Source organism: Talpa europaea (genome assembly GCF_964194135.1).
Source record: "Talpa europaea genome assembly, chromosome: 9".
Lineage (NCBI taxonomy): Eukaryota > Metazoa > Chordata > Mammalia > Eulipotyphla > Talpidae > Talpa > Talpa europaea.
In genome coordinates, this window is record NC_140076.1 from 63,905,044 (window position 1) to 63,925,783 (window position 20,740).

General features: G+C 41.9%; 1 protein-coding gene across 5 annotated transcripts in view; it reads left to right on the top strand.

Moving 5' to 3' along the window:
* Positions 1 to 20,740, top strand: part of DAB1 (DAB adaptor protein 1) — a gene marked incomplete at both ends in the record, with an annotated part of 269,283 nt that overhangs the window by 193,641 nt on the left and 54,902 nt on the right. For 3 of the 5 annotated variants that reach the window (XM_084243621.1, XM_084243619.1, XM_084243622.1), the window contains 5 exons: positions 9,579 to 9,710; positions 10,322 to 10,441; positions 10,899 to 10,937; positions 12,441 to 12,506; positions 19,498 to 19,557. In XM_084243621.1, coding sequence (XP_084099747.1) covers positions 9,579 to 9,710; positions 10,322 to 10,441; positions 10,899 to 10,937; positions 12,441 to 12,506; positions 19,498 to 19,557 — 417 coding nt within the window. The remainder of the gene's footprint in view (positions 1 to 9,578; positions 9,711 to 10,321; positions 10,442 to 10,898; positions 10,938 to 12,440; positions 12,507 to 19,497; positions 19,558 to 20,740) is intronic. The other 2 variants (XM_084243620.1, XM_084243623.1) reach the window with 1 other exon arrangement.

The window sequence follows — 20,740 nt, forward strand, 5'->3', positions numbered from 1 at the left end:
ACTCATGCTGCAGAGGCTGCAGAAGCCTCATAGGTTGTGTCTTAACCCCTTGCACCACCAGGGAGGCCCTAGTGTGACTGGCTTTTAACCATTTCCATCTAGAAGGACACAATTTCCCAATAGGGTCATATTCTGAAGCCCAAAAGTTTACGACTTCAACTCATAAATCTTGAAAGGGCACAATTCAACATACAACGACAATTTAGAAAACAGAATCTTTGATCTGGAGCAGAACTGCCATTTATTAAGCATCTCCAGGTGTCAGATAGGATGTAGGAATTTTAGCAGCTTGGTCTCATTTGGTTCTCATCCCAGTCTAAAAAAGTTATAGAGGAGAGAGAGCACTGAGGTTCAGAAAAGGTGGGTAATTTGTCCAGGGGGCACAGGGAGTAGAGATAAATCAGGATTCCAGATGCTGATCTGTGATAATCTAAGGTCATGTATTTCCTCAGCACCCATGTGTCCTAGTAAAATGGATCTTAGATGCCCGACTTGCCACCACTCCCCACTATCCACCTCAGCTTAGAAACAAAGGCATCAGGATCTAGAGTCCTAGCTTCTCATTTCAAACAGTGTTCTTCACACTGGCTGCATTTTAGTCAATTCTCTCTTCTCTGAGTTTCTATCCCACTTGCAAGTCTTCTGTGTGACCAAAGCAGAAGTTAATTTCAGACTGGTTACAACACAAAAAGTAATTTCCCATTACATATAATGACCTCGTTTCTGCAGTGGCTTGTGGCAAAACACGCTGTTTCATTTCCGTTCATCCACACTTATTTACCTGCTTGCTACAGTAATTTTAGACCATAAGCTAAAATGTTGAAATCATTGGTTATATCACCAAACACCTACAATGGTTATTAGGATTCTTCATGCAGAAAGAAACAGAAATAAAAACAAGAGATTTTAGGAGAGTCAAAACATAGGCAGTTAATGTACATTCAAAACTGTACTCAAGAGCACAGAAGCTGCCTGGGGTCTGGAGCCAACCGGGCCTGGCAGCAATTTAGGGCCCCACCTTAATCAATAGTGGATCCTGGGTTGAACTACTGAGTCCTGCTGAGTGTCAGTTACTGCAACAGTAAAGTAGGGGAAGTTGTTTGTAAGGCTGTGGGGCGAGCAATGTAAGAAAGGGTTACGGATGTGTAGAGTGCCTGGTGTGATTGCTAGTGCCCTTTGTGCAATACTTTGAATATAAGATGTGAATCCTTACGCGTGTTGGAGAATCTTCCAAGTTTGAGATTTATTTCCTCAGATTTCAGAAGTGTAAGTCGTTTCCATATATATTCTACTTAAACTTTTAAAAACTTGTTTGAAAATAAAAAGATTTGGGCCGATGTGTATGCTGACCTGAGGAATGCAAGAAGGGACAAAGGAAACTGGCAGCTGTAGCTCTAAGTACTCCTCAGCATGTGTGTCTTCTTAAAAGTTCCCACATTTTAACCCACTGAGATGAACTTGGTGAAGGCCTTTTGTCTGCAGCCTACTTGGAATTAAGTTGGTGAGGTGTTTAGTGCCTTGCTTTTTCCTATTCTTACAGGGAGAGGGACTAGGATGTGGAGAGACAAGACTGCAGAGAGTTAATTTTTTTTTTTCCTCCAGTATGTTACCATGAAAATGTTGAAACAAACAAAATTCCAAAGAATAATTCTAAAACTTAACCTTGTCATATTTGCTATTTCTTACTCTCTTTGTCTCTAGATAAAGAGATCGATAAATGAACAGATAGCTTAGATAATAAATAGCAACAGTAGGTATGTTTATGGCTACTGGGATTTCATTGCTTCTAGACCTTTACTGCAGACGGTGCTAGAATATAGTTTTGAAATCATGAGTTCATACCGATAACTTACAATTCAAATGTAAAATTACAGGATATATTTTTCATTTGTAGCTCATTTTTCTCTCACTGAAAATCTTTCCTTCTAATAACAGTGTATTTATATATTTGCTTTATCCTAATATATACACAGAGCAGTTTCAAAATTGCAATTCCAGTATTAATGACTGCTAACAATAAGCCAGGCATATACTTGAATGCCAGTGAGTCTTGCTGAAAACCCCGCTCAGTATTTCAGTAAGTAACTTCTTTCAAAGGATGTTTGCTCCTATCTAAGATAGGAAGAATGATGATCCCTATATTGTACAGAAATCTGTGGTTGCAAGTAATAGCAAACTACCCTCAGACAGACATGAGCAACAAAAGAAATCCACTGGTTGGGATAACTGAAAACTATGTGATCACATGTCCCAGGGTGGCTGGGTTCAGGTTCTTAGAGGAGATCAGAATTTGATCTCACTCAGTTCTCTCTTCCCTGGTCACTTGGCTCTCAGAAGACTTGCTTGTTCCTTGCCCTTTGTCCACACCACACCATTATCCTTTTACCCCAAGAAAGTCCTCACCTGAGAGAACCATGCTTGGTGATCAAACACTTATCACACTCAGACTGAGACTCTCAAATTCTGTTGCCTGGGAAAGATCCAAAGTATTTAGAACCTATCATATATCAAAGACACTGCTAGATGCTTTAAGTGGCCCTCCTCACATCCCTATAGGCATCATTCCCATTTTACAGAGAAGAAACTGAGGCCCAGTGTGATCAGGTGACTTTCCCATGACCTCAAAGTTAAAATCCAGATCCTTCCATTATGCTCCATGCCTTTTGGAAATGGGGATCAAACAACACAGTAAACAAATTACTTGAGTATTTAGCAAAGAAAGGATACACACACACACACACCCCCATCCACCCACCCACCCATCCACCCACTCCCCCTTCTGAGAGCCTGGTCTCTGTCTTACTCATCTCCATATTTCCAGGGCCCAATTTACCCTGTTACTGAAGGACTTTAGGAATGACTGTGACTGAAAGCGAGAGCAGCTAGTCCAACCCACCACTCACTGTGATGGTGCTGGAGACACGTCTGGGTCAGGTGACAGGGGACTTTGCTCAGACCCCAGTGTCAGGAAACCAGTACTTACACCAAAGGTAGTTTCCACTTTAACGTGGTGTTCACTTCTGAGCCGAATCTACTGTGTTGTCACTTAGACGGTTGCTAATTGATTAAGCACACCTGGCTCCACTTTCCCTCCTAGACAAATTTAAGCCCAAATCTTAGGTCTAGAATGCTCTCAGCTAGTTATCTAGTTCATCACCCTATTTTTAGGTGATTTTACTCACATCTTTCCAGAACTGTGTTTTTACAACATATGTTTAGAGGGCTACTAGGAAGAAGCCGGGTTGTTGTGTTTTGTTTTTTTTTTTAAATAGTTGTTGTCTTGTTATAAAATTTAAAAAGGAGTTAAGCACGTGTCTAGAGTAGAAAAAGACATGAATATTTGCCAAGTCCAACCTCCTCATTTAACAGCCAAGGGAACAAAATCTTAGGGAAAGAGCCATAGAGCCAGTGGGGCTGGCTTCCAGACATTTACACACACATATATGGATATGCATAATTTTAAAAAATGGGATCATATTAAACACACTATTTGTAATAAGCTTTTTTTCCAATTCTGCAAGATGTTGTGAATATATTTCCATAGCAAAAATTACATATGTTCCCAAGATGATTTTCAGTTACTGCGCATCATTTCATCTTATAGCTAAGTGCGGTTTTTTCAACCAATCAGTTAACGTGCTATATTTTAACTATGTTAAGAGCATTGCAGGGAGTATTTTATATCCAAGTCTTTGTCCACATCTTATATTATTAATAGTTCTTTGAATTCCTATAAGAGGAATCATAGGGTCAAAGCTCACACATGTCTTTAAGACTTTGAAACATATAGTCAGTCTGCCAGAAAAGTCCCATAAATAACAAATATAGAGGCCAGGACTTGCACAGCCCTTATGATGAACCTTTTGCTGCACTTAGCACTTTATGTGGACAACTCTTTAATCCTCCTAACAGAACAATGGGAAAGGTATACTATTAGCATCCCCAGTTTATACATAGAAAACCAGTAATGCGGGTAAGTCTCTGTTTCCCCACACCTTTGTCCACACTGGATATTATCTTTTTTTTTTTTTTTTTGGGCCATTTTGGTGGGGAAAAATAGCATCTTATTTCTAACTAATATATATTTTTTAAAGATTTATTTATTTTTATACAAGACCTGGGGTATAGACCAGAGGTGCGGGAGGATGAGAGGATTCACCAGAGACAGAGCAGGGAGCAGAACAGGCAGACAACCGAAATACACTGCTGAGGGGAGCAGCGGGCGTGACAGGAGAGGTCTGCTGCGCCATGTGGGAATCTCCCTGGCCGGCCGGGAATCAGATGCGAGCTGCAGAGACTGCGGACATCTTCACAGCGCTGTGCTCAACCTGCTGCGCCACCGGGAAGGCCCTCTGGCTAGTATATTTTATAGGAATTAATTCATTAGTTCAAATAAACTTTTGGTTTCTATATCACTCTTTGTATTATATAAAAGAAGGAAAAATATGACTCAGAAAGTTGTAGTGACATGTCCAAAGCTGCATAGCTGATAAATGATGAGGATTAGATTTGAACTGGGTTCTCTCTGACTCCTTATCTTTCTTCCACTATCCTCCATAATCACATTGCCTCTTCAGCTAAACATGAGGATGTTTGGACATTTTGTCTCATCCTTAAGTCAAACCTTCTAGAAAATATCAAGATGAGAACTCAGGAAAGAATGTACTCTGACCTGCTCCACTTTATATTTGATGATGGGGTGTCTGGGGACTGGGACAGAGGTTGCCTCCCAGCCTTGCTGGCACTGTGATGCAGCAAACGCATCCAAAAATATGTTAGAAAGAGAAAGGCCTTTATAATGAGCCTGGGCCTCCCTTTGTCTTGTGAGGTTTTAACTACTGTAATTGCTTGTAGTGTGAAATAGTGTATTTTTCATGTATCTATTTTTATTCTGTGTCTATCTGCTTATCTGCTTTTTTTGTTTTGTTTTATTTTTTTTTCTGAAGTCGCTTGAATACTGGTGGGTATTTTTCCTGTGAATAGTATTGCCTCGGGAAAGCACACACCCTCACACACACATACACACACAGTATAATAATATGACAGCAAAATAGGGTAGAATTTATTCTTTTAAAAAAAAAGCTAATGGTAAAGTCTGCAGCAAATGACTTTCTAATCCATACTGTATTTAATTGGCTGTATTGAACCATACTACAAATTAAGTCTTCTCTGTAATTTATTCTGTCAAATGGTAACCCTCCAAACTATTTGATACTTCATTTAAACATTGGTAAATGGCTCATGGAAATGCAAGGCAAAAAGATTTAATGATGATCAGATAAGAAACCCTGTGTTCACAGAATGAATCCAATGTGAAATGTAGTGAATTAACTTGATTCAATCATTGAGCATTTATTGAGCAACTACCTAGCACAGATAGGAGTCATTCGGAGAGTTTAGTCATCCCTCTTTAATTCCTCAAGTAATTTTTATCACTTATTGTTCAAAAGGAACAGGGGTAAGACTGAGGAGAGCCAGGTATGGATCTTTCTCTCAAGGAGCTAACATTCCAGAGTGGGGAGGACACACTTGTGTAACTGGTACCCGAGCGCCTGTTCTCAGGACCTAGAGGCTTTTGCGTGCCCAGTTCTTTCTGCCTACACTGTCCTTTCCCTCTGACTTTCTAGGGCCTTCCCCACTGCCCTTTGAGACTCAGTTCAAAGTCACTGCCTTTCCCAAATCTTCCCTAATGTCATTCTCCATTCCTACTCTGAGCCTATGTTACACTCTATGCATATGTGACATTGACTCTAAACCTTGTCCTATTATATTTTGTTGTTAGTTTCTTTGCCTGTATTTTATGAGATGGCAGGTCCTGAGGAATGGGCTACATTTTAGTCATCTGGATAGATACATGAGACAGGCACTCAATAACTACATGTATTGTTACTTATTGAGTGAAGTTTTAAACAGAACTAAGTGCAAAGCACCCTAGATGGGTGAGCATGGAGAGCCACCAGCAGGGAGTAATAGTAAGGGAAATGGAGAAGTCAGGGGAGATTCACTGGGTGAGCATGATGATGTTGGAGCAAAGGTATGAGTGATGGTGGAGTTGATGAAACATAGATCATGGGACGAAGTAGCAGCAGAGAAAATGAGCAATGGCACAAAGATGGAAAATGCAGGAGCCACATGGGGAAGGCTGCAGATTGTATGTAGCCTAGATTATCTGAAGTTCACCTATGGAAGGAAGATCAGACTGGATGGAAGGGGCTGATACCTGGATTCTCCTTGAAATTCTTCAATGACAACTTTCATCCGCAGTGTAAAAAAGAATGGAGTTGGGAGTTCAGAATGGGAGTTAGGAAGAGAAAAAGGGAGTTTTAATATAGAGAGTAAGATTTTCCAAGTCAAAAACTGTTTTCCAAAGGAAATATGGATGTAGGGCAACCAGAATCTCCTTTCCTTCAGCCTCTCTCCCCCCATCCTTCCCAGTATTCTTTGCCACCTCCAGGTACCTGCCAGCATCCAGAACAGCTCAGGTCTGCCTTGGTGCTAAGTTCTGTCCTCTTGTCTTCTTCATCCCAGCTTGTCAAGGGGTCTTGGTTTTGTTGCTGGAATCAGGAGCCAGGTGTCTAAGGAAATGAGTCCTTGATTCTACATGATCTTGTTTCTTCTTTTCAATGTTTTGTCATACTGAGTAGGGAGAATGAAGTGGGGGTTAAGTGTTGGTTCTGCCAGAGCTCTCTGACCCTCATCAACCTTTTCAGGAATGAACTCAGGGTTGAACTACAGGATGTTTAAGATTCTTCTGGCTCTTACTATCTTTGCTTGTGCTGGTAAAATCTTGTGGAAGACCTGGAACAATTTTGAGGCTCATGAACTATTTGCAAGATCCTCTGACTTACTAAGATGAATATGATAACAGAACAGTGGGATTAGCAGGATCCTAATGTATTTATATCTCCAACTCTCTGTGTTGTGTGTGCAAGGTTAAGGTTGGACAGAATGGAGGCATGTCCCCTTACTGATGCTTAGTTTCCAAATGAATTAAGCCCCTCTCAGCAATGCTTTTTAAAACATGTCATAAAATTAACTGTGGGAAAAGATAATGTTATAAATATCTTTAAACACTTCACGCGCGCACACACAGCTACACTTTGTGAGGCAATATTAGGTATCATCAGGCGTTAAAAATGTTTTGATTTTAAAAGACTTAATGAGGATTCCAGGATAAATTAAAACATCTCCATCTGCTGTCTTGCATAGTTGGTGATATTTTACCATTGCACAATCATCTCCAAATCTAATTCCACCAGGAAGACTTCTAATCGCAGTTTAATTTCCCAGCAATATTCCACTTGGCAATCAATAAGGTGATGTCGTCAAACTTGGATTTAATAGGAGACGTGGATAACATTTTCCACGTTATGCAGAGAGAAATACTTTTGGGAAAGAGCAAAGGAGAACGTCTTTGTCTTCCACCTTCCCCAGCTGCACAGCATCTAGCTCACAAAAGCCTATAAATCAATCCCCCCATGTTGTGTGAATATAACTCTCATCAATTTTACATCATTAACACCACAAAAATGCTACTGCTCTTTGAGCAGTTTTCCTCTGTTAGCTAAATTTGTCCCCTTAATAAAATAAGTGGATCCTGATTATTTTACTAACAGATGCTTCATTCCTCACCATCTTGGTGTCGACCTACTAGAATGATGTACAGTTGTCTTCTGGCCGCTTGAGAGGGTAGGATGGCTGGGCAGTGACAGCATGATGTCCAGTTGGCAGTGGGCAACCAGGAAAGGGCAGGAAGCACAATTAGCAGCTTGGGTAGCAAAGTATTAGACTTTGGGAAATTAATATGAGCCACTAATTTCCACTGCAGAAATAATTTATAAGGTCAAAATCCAGACGAAGTGTTGAAGGTGTGGGCCAGTACTCCAGAACTAAGGTGATGACCAGGAGCACCAGATGTTGCTGCCCTCGGAGGCTGGCTGTGTACTGTGAGGTCCTGATGGCTAAAGAATCTGGGGATATGGGACAGGACCTTAGAGAATACCTCCTCCACTGTTTGCCAGCATTGTCATAAGTATGATCCCCTGTGTGACATTTCTCCCTCTTTCCTTGGACTTGGTAATGGGGAAAGTTTCTGTCCACCAAAAAAAAAAAAATAAAATAAAATAAAATGCATTTGTAATCATTCACCTTCTATTTGGAATATTTGAACCTATAACTCATAAGGGTATAACAATAACTTGGTACAATTTCAGTCAAAGTTGGTGTTTTCTATTACATGCTCAATGAAATAGGTCATCTCTTTAGGGAATAATTATAAATTTCTGTTTAGCTTTTTGAAATGTTGGAAATTTCTAAAGACCTCTTTTTACTACCTTTAACAGCACTAGTAGAGCCAGCTTGGGATTAGAAACCATTGATCAGGTGCAAACATCTCACTTGATATAGGAATAAACTGATGTCCTGAGAGATACAGTGAGTGCCTTGTGTTCACATCCTGACTAAAATTTAAGCCTCTTAACACTCAGTTTAATGAGAACACCCTTTATAAGAACTTTAAGCATCTCCTATAATTCTCAAGTATTAATATGCTTTTACAGAGTACTGTTATTTGAAGGTCACATTACATACATACAGAAAAATGACCCTCACCTAACAAAATGTTTATTTGTTGAAGCTGAGATAATATAAACCCAGTCAATTCAAAAGATTTTTGAAATTATTGATCAGCAATCCCAGTTTACTTTAATTCAATGAACTATGGACCAGGCACAGTGGCAGGGACTAGGATGACAGAGATGAGGACCACAGAGCTTGGTGGAGAAGACAGGCAAGAATATCAGAGAAGGGAGGTCTATGAAAGCAGAAAGCTGTGGGTGGGGAATCCATCAAGTGTTTCAGCACCACTACCAGAAGCTAAAGTTCTATGGAAACACAAGAGAGGGAGAAATTATATCTTCAGGGGAAAGGAAAGGCATGCCTTGTTCAGAGACTGTTTCACAGAGGTGATGCTATTTGAATTAGCCTTTGCAAGAGGAATGAGAATAGGGAAAGCGGATGGAAAACATTGGAGACATAGGGAGCAATCAGTGTAGAGTTGTGTGACTTTGGACAAAATAGCAAAAAGCATTTGTTCTTTCAGACTCTGCATCACCATATGTTGGAATGTTTTCATAATCATGCAAGTCTCTGATTCTGATTATGAATGGTGCCCCCAAGAGTTGTGCGTGTCTATCTCCCACCAAGGTAATCAGAGACCCTGGTTTGTAAGTGTGTTCAAGTCCAACTTAGACTGAGTGGTGTCAAGAAGAAAGATTTAGCAGAAGCCCACGCAGCTGAATCAGACCAACCAGCTCTGGCAAGCTGAAGGAAGCCACCACCACAGACACTCATTCAGCATATGAACAGTCCTGTTTATCTCTCTGGTCACGGCATTAAGACCATGGAGGGAAGCCTCTATTTCTCAGGGGCAGGCACAGCTCTTTTTCTTTCCATCTGGACCAAACAGCTTTTCCAAAGCCCTTCGGGCCTGTTCACACGTAGCTGAAACACATCTCTTATTGATCAACAGCTCGAAGGAAACGTCCCCTGAAATATGTTCTCCTTTTTGTCTCCAATAGGCTCTTCAGCATCATCATGCTGTTCATGAAATCTCCTACATTGCAAAGGATATCACAGATCACCGGGCCTTTGGATACGTTTGCGGGAAGGAAGGGAATCACAGATTTGTGGCTATCAAGACAGCCCAGGCGGTAAGTGTCCCCAACCAGAGTAGCACCCTGCCTTGTAACCATTGGGGTCACACCGTGGCACTGCTGGTCACACCCTGATGGATGGCTGGGGGATGCTGCAGCTCAGGTTGCAGTCTTGAGAAGATAAACAGCCTTGGAGTGAGGAGACATGTTCAAACCCATCCAGTCTGTTGTTGTTGTTTTTTCTAATGGATATTTCGTAATGACTAATTATTTTCCTTCCTGATTAAACTGGATGGAGGCACAGTATACAAATAAGTTTTCTTGTGTGCATAGCCTCATTTAAAAAGAAAATAAGAGAAAACAAATAGCTGTTTTGCATAAGGCCTACCCTAATTTCATTGTATTTGAAATTACTAATAAATAAAAGCAATGTCTTTTATGCTTATGATTATTATGAATTTGCAAATATAATTAGTTGAAGAAATGAACTTTAGCCCAGATGCAATTTGCTAAACCAATATAAACAAGGTAGAATTAATTAAAGATGGAATGCTTTCAGTTTAATAGAAACCGGAAGGACTGTGGGTTATAGCCAACAAAAACAAAAATTGCTCTAAGTGGCTCAGTACCATTCTCTTATTAATGTGCTTCACCACCTTTTACTCCAGGCTGAACCTGTTATTCTGGACTTGAGAGATCTCTTTCAGCTTATTTATGAATTGAAGCAAAGAGAAGAATTGGAAAAAAAGGCACAAAAGGATAAGCAGTGTGAACAAGCCGTGTATCAGGTACACCTGTGACTTCATCCTGGCACTGGAGAAGATTGGGGCTTAAAATAAACAGATGTGCAATTGACAGTCAGGGCTTCTCTGTCTGCAGCCGAGTAGAAATAAAGACAAAAGGTTCTGTGTAAATAAATCACAGGCATGGAGAGCACCCCCATTAGAAATGATCCCTTAGTCTCTGAGATTGTGAACTTGCTGGAGAAAGTGAAAACTTGAATCCAGAGGAAGATTTCAGGGGAGATGAACCAAAGAACCACAATTGCTTTTTCTAAGGTTGACAATAGGGGTGGGGACGGCTACAAGGTTTTGATTTTTTCCTGTGTGTTTCCTGCCATGATAATCCTCTAGCCCATCCTTCCCAGAGCCAATTTCTTTACTGTCCTATAACTTCTGAATAAGTCTCACATCTCTTCCTTTATGTCTTCTGCTTTTCAACTTCCCTTCCCTCACTCTGCTGTAGACTATTCTGGAAGAGGATGTTGAAGATCCTGTCTATCAGGTAATTTCTAAATTGACTTGGGGATTTAGGTTCAGGAATGGTGAAGCCTGTGGTGTAGCTATTTTGTCAGAGACCTAAAGAATCCACTGGCTTCATAGCCTGGAAAGGGGCCAAGATGATTTGTGAGGGTGAGCACTGCCAGCCCCTCCAGGAGTAAATTTCCATAAAAATGAACAGAAGTTTGGCTGGCGTCAGTAACATGGGGTTTAGAGATGTGCTTCTCTCCATCTTTCCCCTGCCTCAGCCCCCTCTACAATCTGTAGAAGTTTGATCCCAGACTTGAATGTGTTCAAATCTCTTGAATATTCTGAGTTCATTAGAGAGACTGTGAATAATGAGGTGGCTTTTCTGAGTTAAGAACCAGGGATGGGGACTGGCATTCTGGTGACGTTTGAGCACAAACGCCAAGGACAGTTTATATGTTTAGAGAGGCTATGAGGAGTCCCTCTAGCCACCAATCGGTCCAGCTGACCCTTGCATGAGCCACAGGCAGTGGTGGGGAGGGACAGGGAGAACCTGGAGACATCCTAGCCTGTAGCTTTCTCTGTCTTCAAGGTTGCAGCCCATGGGTGGGTAGAGAGATCATATCTCTTGGGTTCAAGTCTGGGCTCTGTTCAAACAGGTGCAGCAAAATGGCAAGAGGAGGCCTCTGGCCCCATGTACATATTCCCAATGGGAATAAGAAGCCAAACATTGACTTGTAGGACATGAAAGAAAACCAGACATATGCATTTCCACATGAACACATATGGATTATGTATGTGTGTGTCACATGCATATTATCTGTAAATTCAGGTGTTCACACAGAAAGCTGGCCTGCATTTATGAAAGTAAAATATCTTGGATTAAAATGTAGTAATACAATATCAATAACTTGAAATAGAAGTAGCTAGCATGTACAGCAAACAAAAGTCAAAGGTGCATATCATGGCCTGCCCTTGCCTTAGAATGTGAAGGCCAGGATTTGTTCATAGAACCTTAGCCCCTGCCTCCCTGGCCCGCAGAGAATGAAGTATCTGGCTCTTCTTACAATGGGCCAGTCCTTTAGAGTCTGAAACATGCACATGGAAAAATGGATCTTCAGTATTTAAAACTGAGAACGTACAATCAGGAGCATTTTGAGGATGATGGACTTTGAGTTTCCTTGCACTTCAGAGTTGGCTTGGGACCTGGACCTTAAGGAACACATGGAAATGAGCACTTTCACCTAAAATTCACCATGGCGTCACACAGGACTTCACTGAGATGAAATCAGAAGAGAGGTTATAGGTCCAGAAAGACTGGCAGGGGTGCTACGCAGACTGACCTATCCCACCTTTGCAGCTCTCCTTAGCAAAGACAGAACATTTGGTGTTTCAGTAATTCACTTGTCCCTTGAAGGTGTTTTCTTTTGTGCCTGTTTCTTTAATGCTCACTGTGATTTGTATCTTGAATTCCAAATGCTTTTTTTCCCCTCTTTCTTTTCCACCTCTGACCTTTCTTCTCTGGCTGCTCCCGATATAGTACATTGTGTTTGAGGCTGGACATGAGCCAATCCGTGATCCCGAAACAGAAGAAAACATTTATCAGGTATAAACCGCTTTCCTCTCCTCCCACTGCACACTGCGTGTAAATGCACAGAAGCGTCTGGATGAGCCAGGGCTCTGCTCACAGAGTCCCGTCGCGCTCTCGGTTCATCCAGGCTCGTCAAGATACCTTCGCCTGAATTGGCTTCTGGCTCCCCCTGCAATTCACCAGCAATTTTTGTGCCCTATTGTTAAGTGTTGAATGGCCAGTTAGTCGATTTTAGCTCTTTTCAATTGACTCAAAAGTCAAACCTTCCATTTTACTATTGGCGGGTGTTGTCCATTACAGAGCAGGGGCCTTCATTTCTTACAAAAATGTGTTCTGTAACTTTTCTTTAAGAAGCCAACTGCCCTAGTGAAATTGAAGCACACGTTTGAATATGCTATTTGGAAACAATAGGGGAGCATTGACTATCCCGAAGATAGTCTAGTGGAAGCATTGACCCCTTCCAAAAAACAGTAAATTTGTATTTGTAACTGGTTATGTGAAGAACTTGGAACATATTTCTTAACTCATTTCATTATCACAAGTATGCTGTGAAGTGGTAGTTTAATCACACTTTCAAGGGGAAACTGAGACTCAGAGAAGTAGAGTAGCTTCCTCAGGGCTGTGCAGCTGTTGGGAGCTGAGCTCAGACCCAGGCTTATGTGTGAAGGCAAAACTCTGCGCCTCTTCTCCCACGCTTTCCCATCAAAGATTTTGAGTAATTACAACACAGCAACACATCAAACAAATATGACGACCTCCGGTTTTTCACTAATTAGAATTTTATTCCCAATTTGAAACACAAACATTCTGGAAGAAGGAAAAAATTTAATGTATTTAATAAGTGATTTTAATTTTCTTGATTCACTTAGTGGTGTGGCCTGTTTCTCTGCCTTGGGCATGCATTACTTGAGTAATAAAAGTAAAACCGATTTTCAATTTCTATCAAATGCACATTATTCTAAATGATCAAATGTAATGTTAGCACTACCAACAACTCAGTTTTAACCAGCCCTGTGGAATAATTAATATTTCTCTCCACTGGATCCATTTGGATTGAATTCACTTGTGAAATTGTGCTTTGAGATTGAAAACCATCATCCCTTACAAAATTTCTGTCTTCACACAGAAAAGTTGTCTGTTTCCTCAGTGTCAGATTTTAAAGTATGGCCTTGCAGTGTCTGAGTATGTGGCCAAAGGAACCCTTAGCCCATCATCCTATGAAAAGAGGGCACCTTTTAGAAGAAAATTAGGCTTTCCAGTGTAAGAAGTTTCTAAGGAGTCTTTTCAGTACACTCTAAATTCACACTTAGTTTAATTCACGTGGTTAGTGAGTTTCTATTGTGCGCGGTGGGGAGCTGCAGGATGACTGTCTTGCATATGGGGAAGACCTGCTTTAGGTGAGTGCAGACCTGGGCTCTAGTCCTGTCACCACCTTGGCTCTGTGGTAGTGGGCAAGGCACTTGCCTTCTCTAAGACTGTTTCCCTGATGATAAAACACAGAAAGTTAGGATGATAACTTCTTCCTGATGCACATGTGTGTTTGAAAATGAAGCAAGTTCATGTGAAGAATGCAAAGAAGCAGTATTATCCAGGGTCACCCACTGGATCCATGGTGTATGGATTGTCAAATAATAGAACTATTGCCAAGTTAATTTTAAAGATCTAATTGGCATTATTAAGTGATTCATGAGTTGGGCAGTATCCCATCTACCAAGAAGAAAGGCACTGAAATATGTTATTCAAAATGGCAGGATTTCAGAGCCAAGAAAATGATAGGACAGAGTTATTAGCAAAATAAAGAAGGATTTCTTCAGGCACAGCCATGATTAGGGGAAGGAAGAGGCATCTTAGCATGCAGATGTCCGCAATGGTGAGCACCAGGGACCTTCTGCTTGGTTAGTTTCCACATTTGGGGGAAGCTGAGGTGGGAGTTAGGTTACATGTTAAGTCAGGGCTCCATTTTGGGCCTATTTCCATTTTTTTTTCCAACAAAATCTAGTATCTTAGTACAAGAACCCACTCAGCCATTATCCACTGTGTCAACTTTCTTTCCTTCTTTCGGCCTCAGTAGACTCATCTGTAAAATGAGCAAGTACAAATGAAGAATCTTTTGGGCTAGGTCCCTTCCCGCTCTTCGCAGTAGAGTCTGGTCATAGGCCTGTGGTTCTCTAGAAAAGTATGCTGAGTTGCATTAACATGGTAACACAACTCTTAGGGAAGGAGTGTGAGAGAGAGAGAGTGTGTGTGTGTAATTTTGATAACACTTATTGATCACTGATTGCAGGCCTGCTCTGAGTGGGGGTTTATATGCAATATCTTACTAGCTCACAACAGCCCTGGCTTACAGTCCTGCCTGACAGTCTAGAAAGCTAGGTTCACAGAGATAAGCTATCTTGCCCAGGGTCACCGAGCTAGCCAGAGGGAGAATTTCCTCTCACACCTAGGGCTCCTCGGCTGCTGTAAATAAATCAATCCCAAGGCTCTTTTCAGCTCAGAATTGCCTGATCCTGAGTTTCACAATTAGATTCTTTCTGCTTTTTAAGTCACTATCTACAAATCACACTCATTTTCAGTCCTGACCTCTATGGGATCTGCCCATCAGTCCATCATTAACAGAAAGGTACCAATTTAAGGGAATGAATATTTTATCACCCTCTTTTGGAAAGACCTCTGGTCATTTTCCTCTCTAGCATTGTCAGTTGCCTGGGCTTCAATTTGCTTAACAAGAGATAAGCTCTTGGGTCTAAAGATAAGGTTAGGTTTTTACAGAACTGCTATTAGGAACCCTATCCTTTTTTTCTTTTCTTTTCTTTTTTTTTTTTTTTTTTAAGGCCTACAAGTTTTTGCAGCTGTTCCTCCTAAACACATTGCATTATTTTTTTGTACTTCTGCTTGGTCTAGAGTGGTCTCACATTTTATCCTGTTTTCTGGAAAGAGTCTGCACACCTGAATCCTAATCCTTTATTTCATGACCTTGGGTAAAGCATATAACTTTTGTATGTCTATTTCCAGAGGTCTGAAGGGGGGGACAAAATATTATCTGCTTCTGGAAGAGGTGGGAAGATGTAAGGCGACGAGGATGGCATTCAGTGCATAGTAAAGCCTGTGTAAAGCGTAGTCCCCCTTCCTTCCTCATGCCATCAACATCAGACACTATGCAGGCTGTCTTTGGATGATGTGCTAAGAGAAGTAGAACATAACTGTTTACCTCATCCTGTCAGAGAGCCTAGTGGAAAGCTATAGACTCACTTGGCTTTGCTATTTATAGCTCAACAGAGAGGGAGAACCTCTCTTGCAGAATCACTAGTCTCATTTTCTAAACTGGAATAATAATAATAATTGTCTTTCCTTTTCCCTGCCTCAGAAAAAGTTATCAGTCATCTTTTTAAAACAACACAGAGCCTCACAGTACAAAGCATTTTTACACCTCACTTCATTTTGACCCTCAATAACAGTGCAATAAGAACAACTCTAATGACTATCATTTTAAATGTTAAGAAAATCAAGTCCCTTTAACTTAAGTGCTGGGCCCACAGCCAGAGCCTCTGATTCTAAATCGAGTGTTCTTTAGTACCTTACCAGGCTTCCACAAAAGTGAGATCACAGCTTTCCAAGCGGCCATTCTCCAAGTTCATTCATTCGAAATCATCTTTAATCACCCAAGATTGTGTCAAGTATTGTTATTTTTAAATGATGTCTCAAGTTCTACGTCACCCAAACTTTAACTGCCTCTCTGCACTGTTAATACGTTGCTGAGCTGAAAGTGTCTCCTATATACAGTGCTTCGTGTGTAGTTTTTTAGAGTAACTTCACATCTATTAATGCATTCATTCGTAGTAATTACATAGGGAGCCAGGCACCTGGGGATGTAATGGTGACCACAGCATGCTGCCAGGCCTCAGGGACTTTATAAGCAATCCCTTGGATGCACAGGACAATCAGATAGGGAAACTGAGGTTCAGAGAACAAAGTGTCCTTTCTGAGGGCACAGACCCTGAGGCAGAGCTGGATTAGGAAGCAGATCTCCCATCTCCTTGTGGATACAGAACTGTCCTCACTCTGCAACATCTTATGACTGAGATGGTCTCTAGACTGGATGGACCAGAGAGGCAGATGTGAGAGCCGCCTCCAGGCTCTCTCTGGTCTTGGTTTTGTCAGCACTTCTGCCAGTGCTTGCACTCAGCACATGCATCGGCAATGTCTGATGCTTTGGCATCAGTATTTACAGATGTATTTACAGATAGGGAAACAAGGATTACAAAATACCCACCCTACCCTCGGCAAGCTTACAGCACAGTGGGGACAGAGGAGCTGAGGTGTGACAGTTTCCATAGAAGATAACGCATATTTTACACTCTAGTAGCCTGATTACTTTTCCGTTTTCCCCGGCAAGATGAAAGCACTGGTAAATCAAGGGCCGAGTCCAGCTGGTCCACCATCACTGTCTCAGGCAAAGTGCAGGTCTAACATATAATAGGTTCTTGGCAGCTTTTACTTTTTAATGAAAGGCTTTTACTTTTTAATGAAACATAGAGGTTGTAAGGGTACAGAGTTAGTCTCCAGCCAGGCCTGGAGAGTCAGGTAAGGCTCCTGAGATGTCCTGGCTGAGATAAATCTTAAAGGACAAACAGGCAGATAGATATCTTACCCCTGGAAGAGGCAAACCGAAAAGCTTTTTCAATTATGCACAGTTTGGGTTTATCCATCCCACCGCCTCTCCTCCATTTGCAGGGATAGTTGAGCGTCAGCTGTGCTTCAACTTACTAAGTGCCCATAGTGAGCAGTGAATTACAGGGAACAGAAACGCTGTTTGTTTTGCTCAGGAAAGTGTGAGCTCATAAAAATAGAAGTGAGGACTGGTAATTTATTGGTCCTCATTAACAAGGACTCTGCTGGCATTCATCGAGGGTTCCTTTTAGATGGAGTCCAGTTATTAGGATCAAAGAAATTGCATTCTTCGCTGGCTACCTGCAAATTGAGGTTTACAAGAGCAACGCTGAAAGTGCATCTTCTGCACCTCCGTACTCCTCATAATCCTGTTCTCTGTAAGAATGTGCTTGAACCTCCAGGAGTGGAGAAGGTAATGTCCGAGAAAAAAAAGCATCCAAATGGCTGTGGGAACCATGGGGTCAGGAGTGAGATGCAGAACTTTCTCAGCTCTCATTTTCTCCCCTGCAACATGGGCACTGTAGTCCTCACCGATAAACTTGCGATGAGGATTGCATGAGAATGTTTGTAAAACACAAATGTTTAAAACCTGCCTGGAATAATGCACCCTGTTAAAATTAGCTCATGATGATAGGAAGCAGTGTCTTCTTGTAGCCCAGAAAGAAATGGGTTTGAATCTGGTCATTTACTAGCTTTGATACTTTGAGCTAAATTCTTTTAACTTCTCTGAGCCTCACTTTCTACTATTTAAAGTAGAGACTATAATACCAGCTTCTTAGGGTGATTTTAAGGATTTTAAGTAAGCTAAGGAGAGTGAAGATGACAAAGGGAACCAAGGAATGAGCTAAGATTCTCCTTCTCTCAGAAGGATGGTAGCATTTGCTGACCCAAGTCTGAGATACTTTTTATTGGCTGTTCCCCTGCATCATTCTATGGTTCACTTACTTAGTTCGCTTACTCACTTATTCAGACACTTACTGAATGCCTGTTGGGTTTTGGAAACTCTGCTTGCTTTTTTTTTCTTAAAGATTTATTTATTTATACAAGCACTGGGGTACAGGCCAGAGGCTTGGAGGGTGAGAGAATTCACCAGGGACAGCAGGGAACAGAACAGGCAGAAGGACCGAAGTAATAGTGCTGAAGGGAGCAGCCGGCGAGACAGGAGAGGTCTGCCTAGCCATGTGAGAATCTCACTGGCCGGCCGGGAATCAAACTGGTGCTGCAGAGGCTGTGGACAGCTTTGCAGCGTGATGCTCAATCTGCTACACCACCGGGGAGACCCATGCTTGCCCTTAAGGAACTTCCATTCTGATGGAGAGAAAGAAAAGTTATCAGACAGTTATATAACCACTGAAGGCTGATCCTTAAGTGTGGTGGGTGGATGGGGATGTGGGGGTGGGGAGCACTGCTATGCTAGCTGCTGGGGAAGAACATGTGGCAGTGCAAAGCCTTGCTTGGCACATCCCCAAAATATTCAATGTGTCCATTGTTGTTACTATTGTAAAATATGTTCCTATATTTATTTACAAAATGATTGTATGGCAGAGGAAGCTCTCATTCTGACACTTTATGGTATTGTAGAGCCTAATAGTTTTTGTTATTTTCTCATTTGAGCCTCAAAATAATCTGAGTGAAAAGCAGAGCTAATAACGTCCATTATGTAATGTGAAGCTCAGAGGAGCTAAGTCCCCGGCTTAGGGTATTATGGTTACTTGTGATCCAACAGGATGAGATGGATGAGAACAAGAGGAAAGAGGAGAGGGGAGAGTAGGCCCTGCAGATAAATGTCAAAAATAGTTGAGATTTTCTGGGTTCTAGTCCCATGCTTCTTTGGCATTTATGGGCCCTTTCCTTGAACAAAAACCTATAGTAACTATCAAGAAGGCGTGTGTTCCATAATAGGATCTTGATATTTGTCTATTTTAAATAGTTTGGGTCTTAGCACTGAGCAGTTTCAGTTTAGCTGCAAAGTATTTAATTACTTTGGGCAATTTAGTACCTCCTCAGCCTCATTTCTGCCTCAGGAGAAATGAGGATTATTTTTCCGCACAGGATATCTGAGGTCTCTTGGCTTCCTATTCCAAGATTAACACCCAGAAACACCTGCAAACATGTATTAAGGGATTCAGGCCCCCCTCTCCTCGTCCAGTTTTCCTAAAGGAAGGCACATAGGCTGCTACTTTCACAATTCCAGTAGCACCATGCAGTCCATCCCTTGGATCTTGAGGGCCATCTTTACACGCACTTTGCCAGCTAGGTGTTGAGGTCTGCTTGCTTAGTTCTTTGAAAGTGGACTATTGATGTGTTTTGACTGTGTTGACTTCCATTTTTTTCATAGGTTCCCACCAGCCAAAAGAAAGAAGGTGTTTATGATGTGCCAAAAAGTCAACCTGTAAGTGTAAGTATACCTCCTCTGTCCTGCCAGGTTCCTGTGCCCTGGATTCATACTAAGACTGTTTCTACACCCAAGGAGGGAATTCTTCTGGAGAAGTGTCACAATCCATGTGGCTTTACTGGGGACTGCTCCATGGGTCAGGGTGAGGGTGGCATCAGGGGAGATGTTGGTGCCAAGGAAAAGATGCCAGTCTCCAAAAATGTCCAGCCGCCATGTGGGAGTGAGTTGAATCATGCAAACCACTGTGTCCTAGGACCTCAGGATTTCAGGTGCTCTATGAGAAGTGTCTACAGCCAAAGACTTTATGATACTTGGTCAAGTAGAAGGCAGTTTTTTTGCTTCTGATGAGAGAGTTGCCTTCTAATTTGAAAGTGATTGAGAAGCCTTAGGGAAACAGTAGACAGTGAAGCCAAAGGCCATGGAGCATGTAAGGGATCAGCCAGTGGGCAGAGCAGGTAGAGAAGGGCACGTACAAGTTGGTGGAGAAGCAAACCACTGTGCTTAGACCCCATCTGCTAGTGGAACTCCTAGAAATCTCAGCAGAGAGAAAAATCCGCAGCTCTGTAGCACTCCTCTGCACCCTTGTGAGGCCCAGATCCATGTTAGAACCTTCCATTGCCACTCAGAAGGTAACTGCTATGCATGATTCAGGCCGCATAAGGGAGCCAATGAAGTCTTCCATGTCTTCCAAGCAGGGTGAAAAGAACTAAGGTATTTAGTCACCATTGACCTCATTCAACTCAACAGTGTGCAGAAAGTGCATAGGCTTTGAAGTCATATGCACCCTCAAGAATGCCAGCTCTGACCCTCACACTGTAAGGAGCTGCTAAATGGCCTTCTCTGGGACATTGTTATCAGTTTGGGGGCCTCACCCTGTCACAAGCAGTGCTTCAGCTGCATATTTCAAGAGTATGAAAGGAATTTGAAACCCCATCCTTGGAGGAGCAGCTAAAGGACTTGGAATATAAAGCCTGGGGAAAAGAATATGTAAATGTGGAGTTGGGAGTTGGAGAGGCTTCTGTAGGGAAGAGGGATGAGGTGGTCTGTGTTAGCCAGTTTGGGGACATGAGACCAGCTGGGGGGCTGCAACAAAGGTCCAGCTCGGGCTCAGGGTGACCCTCCTGAAGGACAGTGCTGCTCCAGGGTGGGATAGCCGCCCCTGAGTGTGAGCTCACCGCCACTGGAG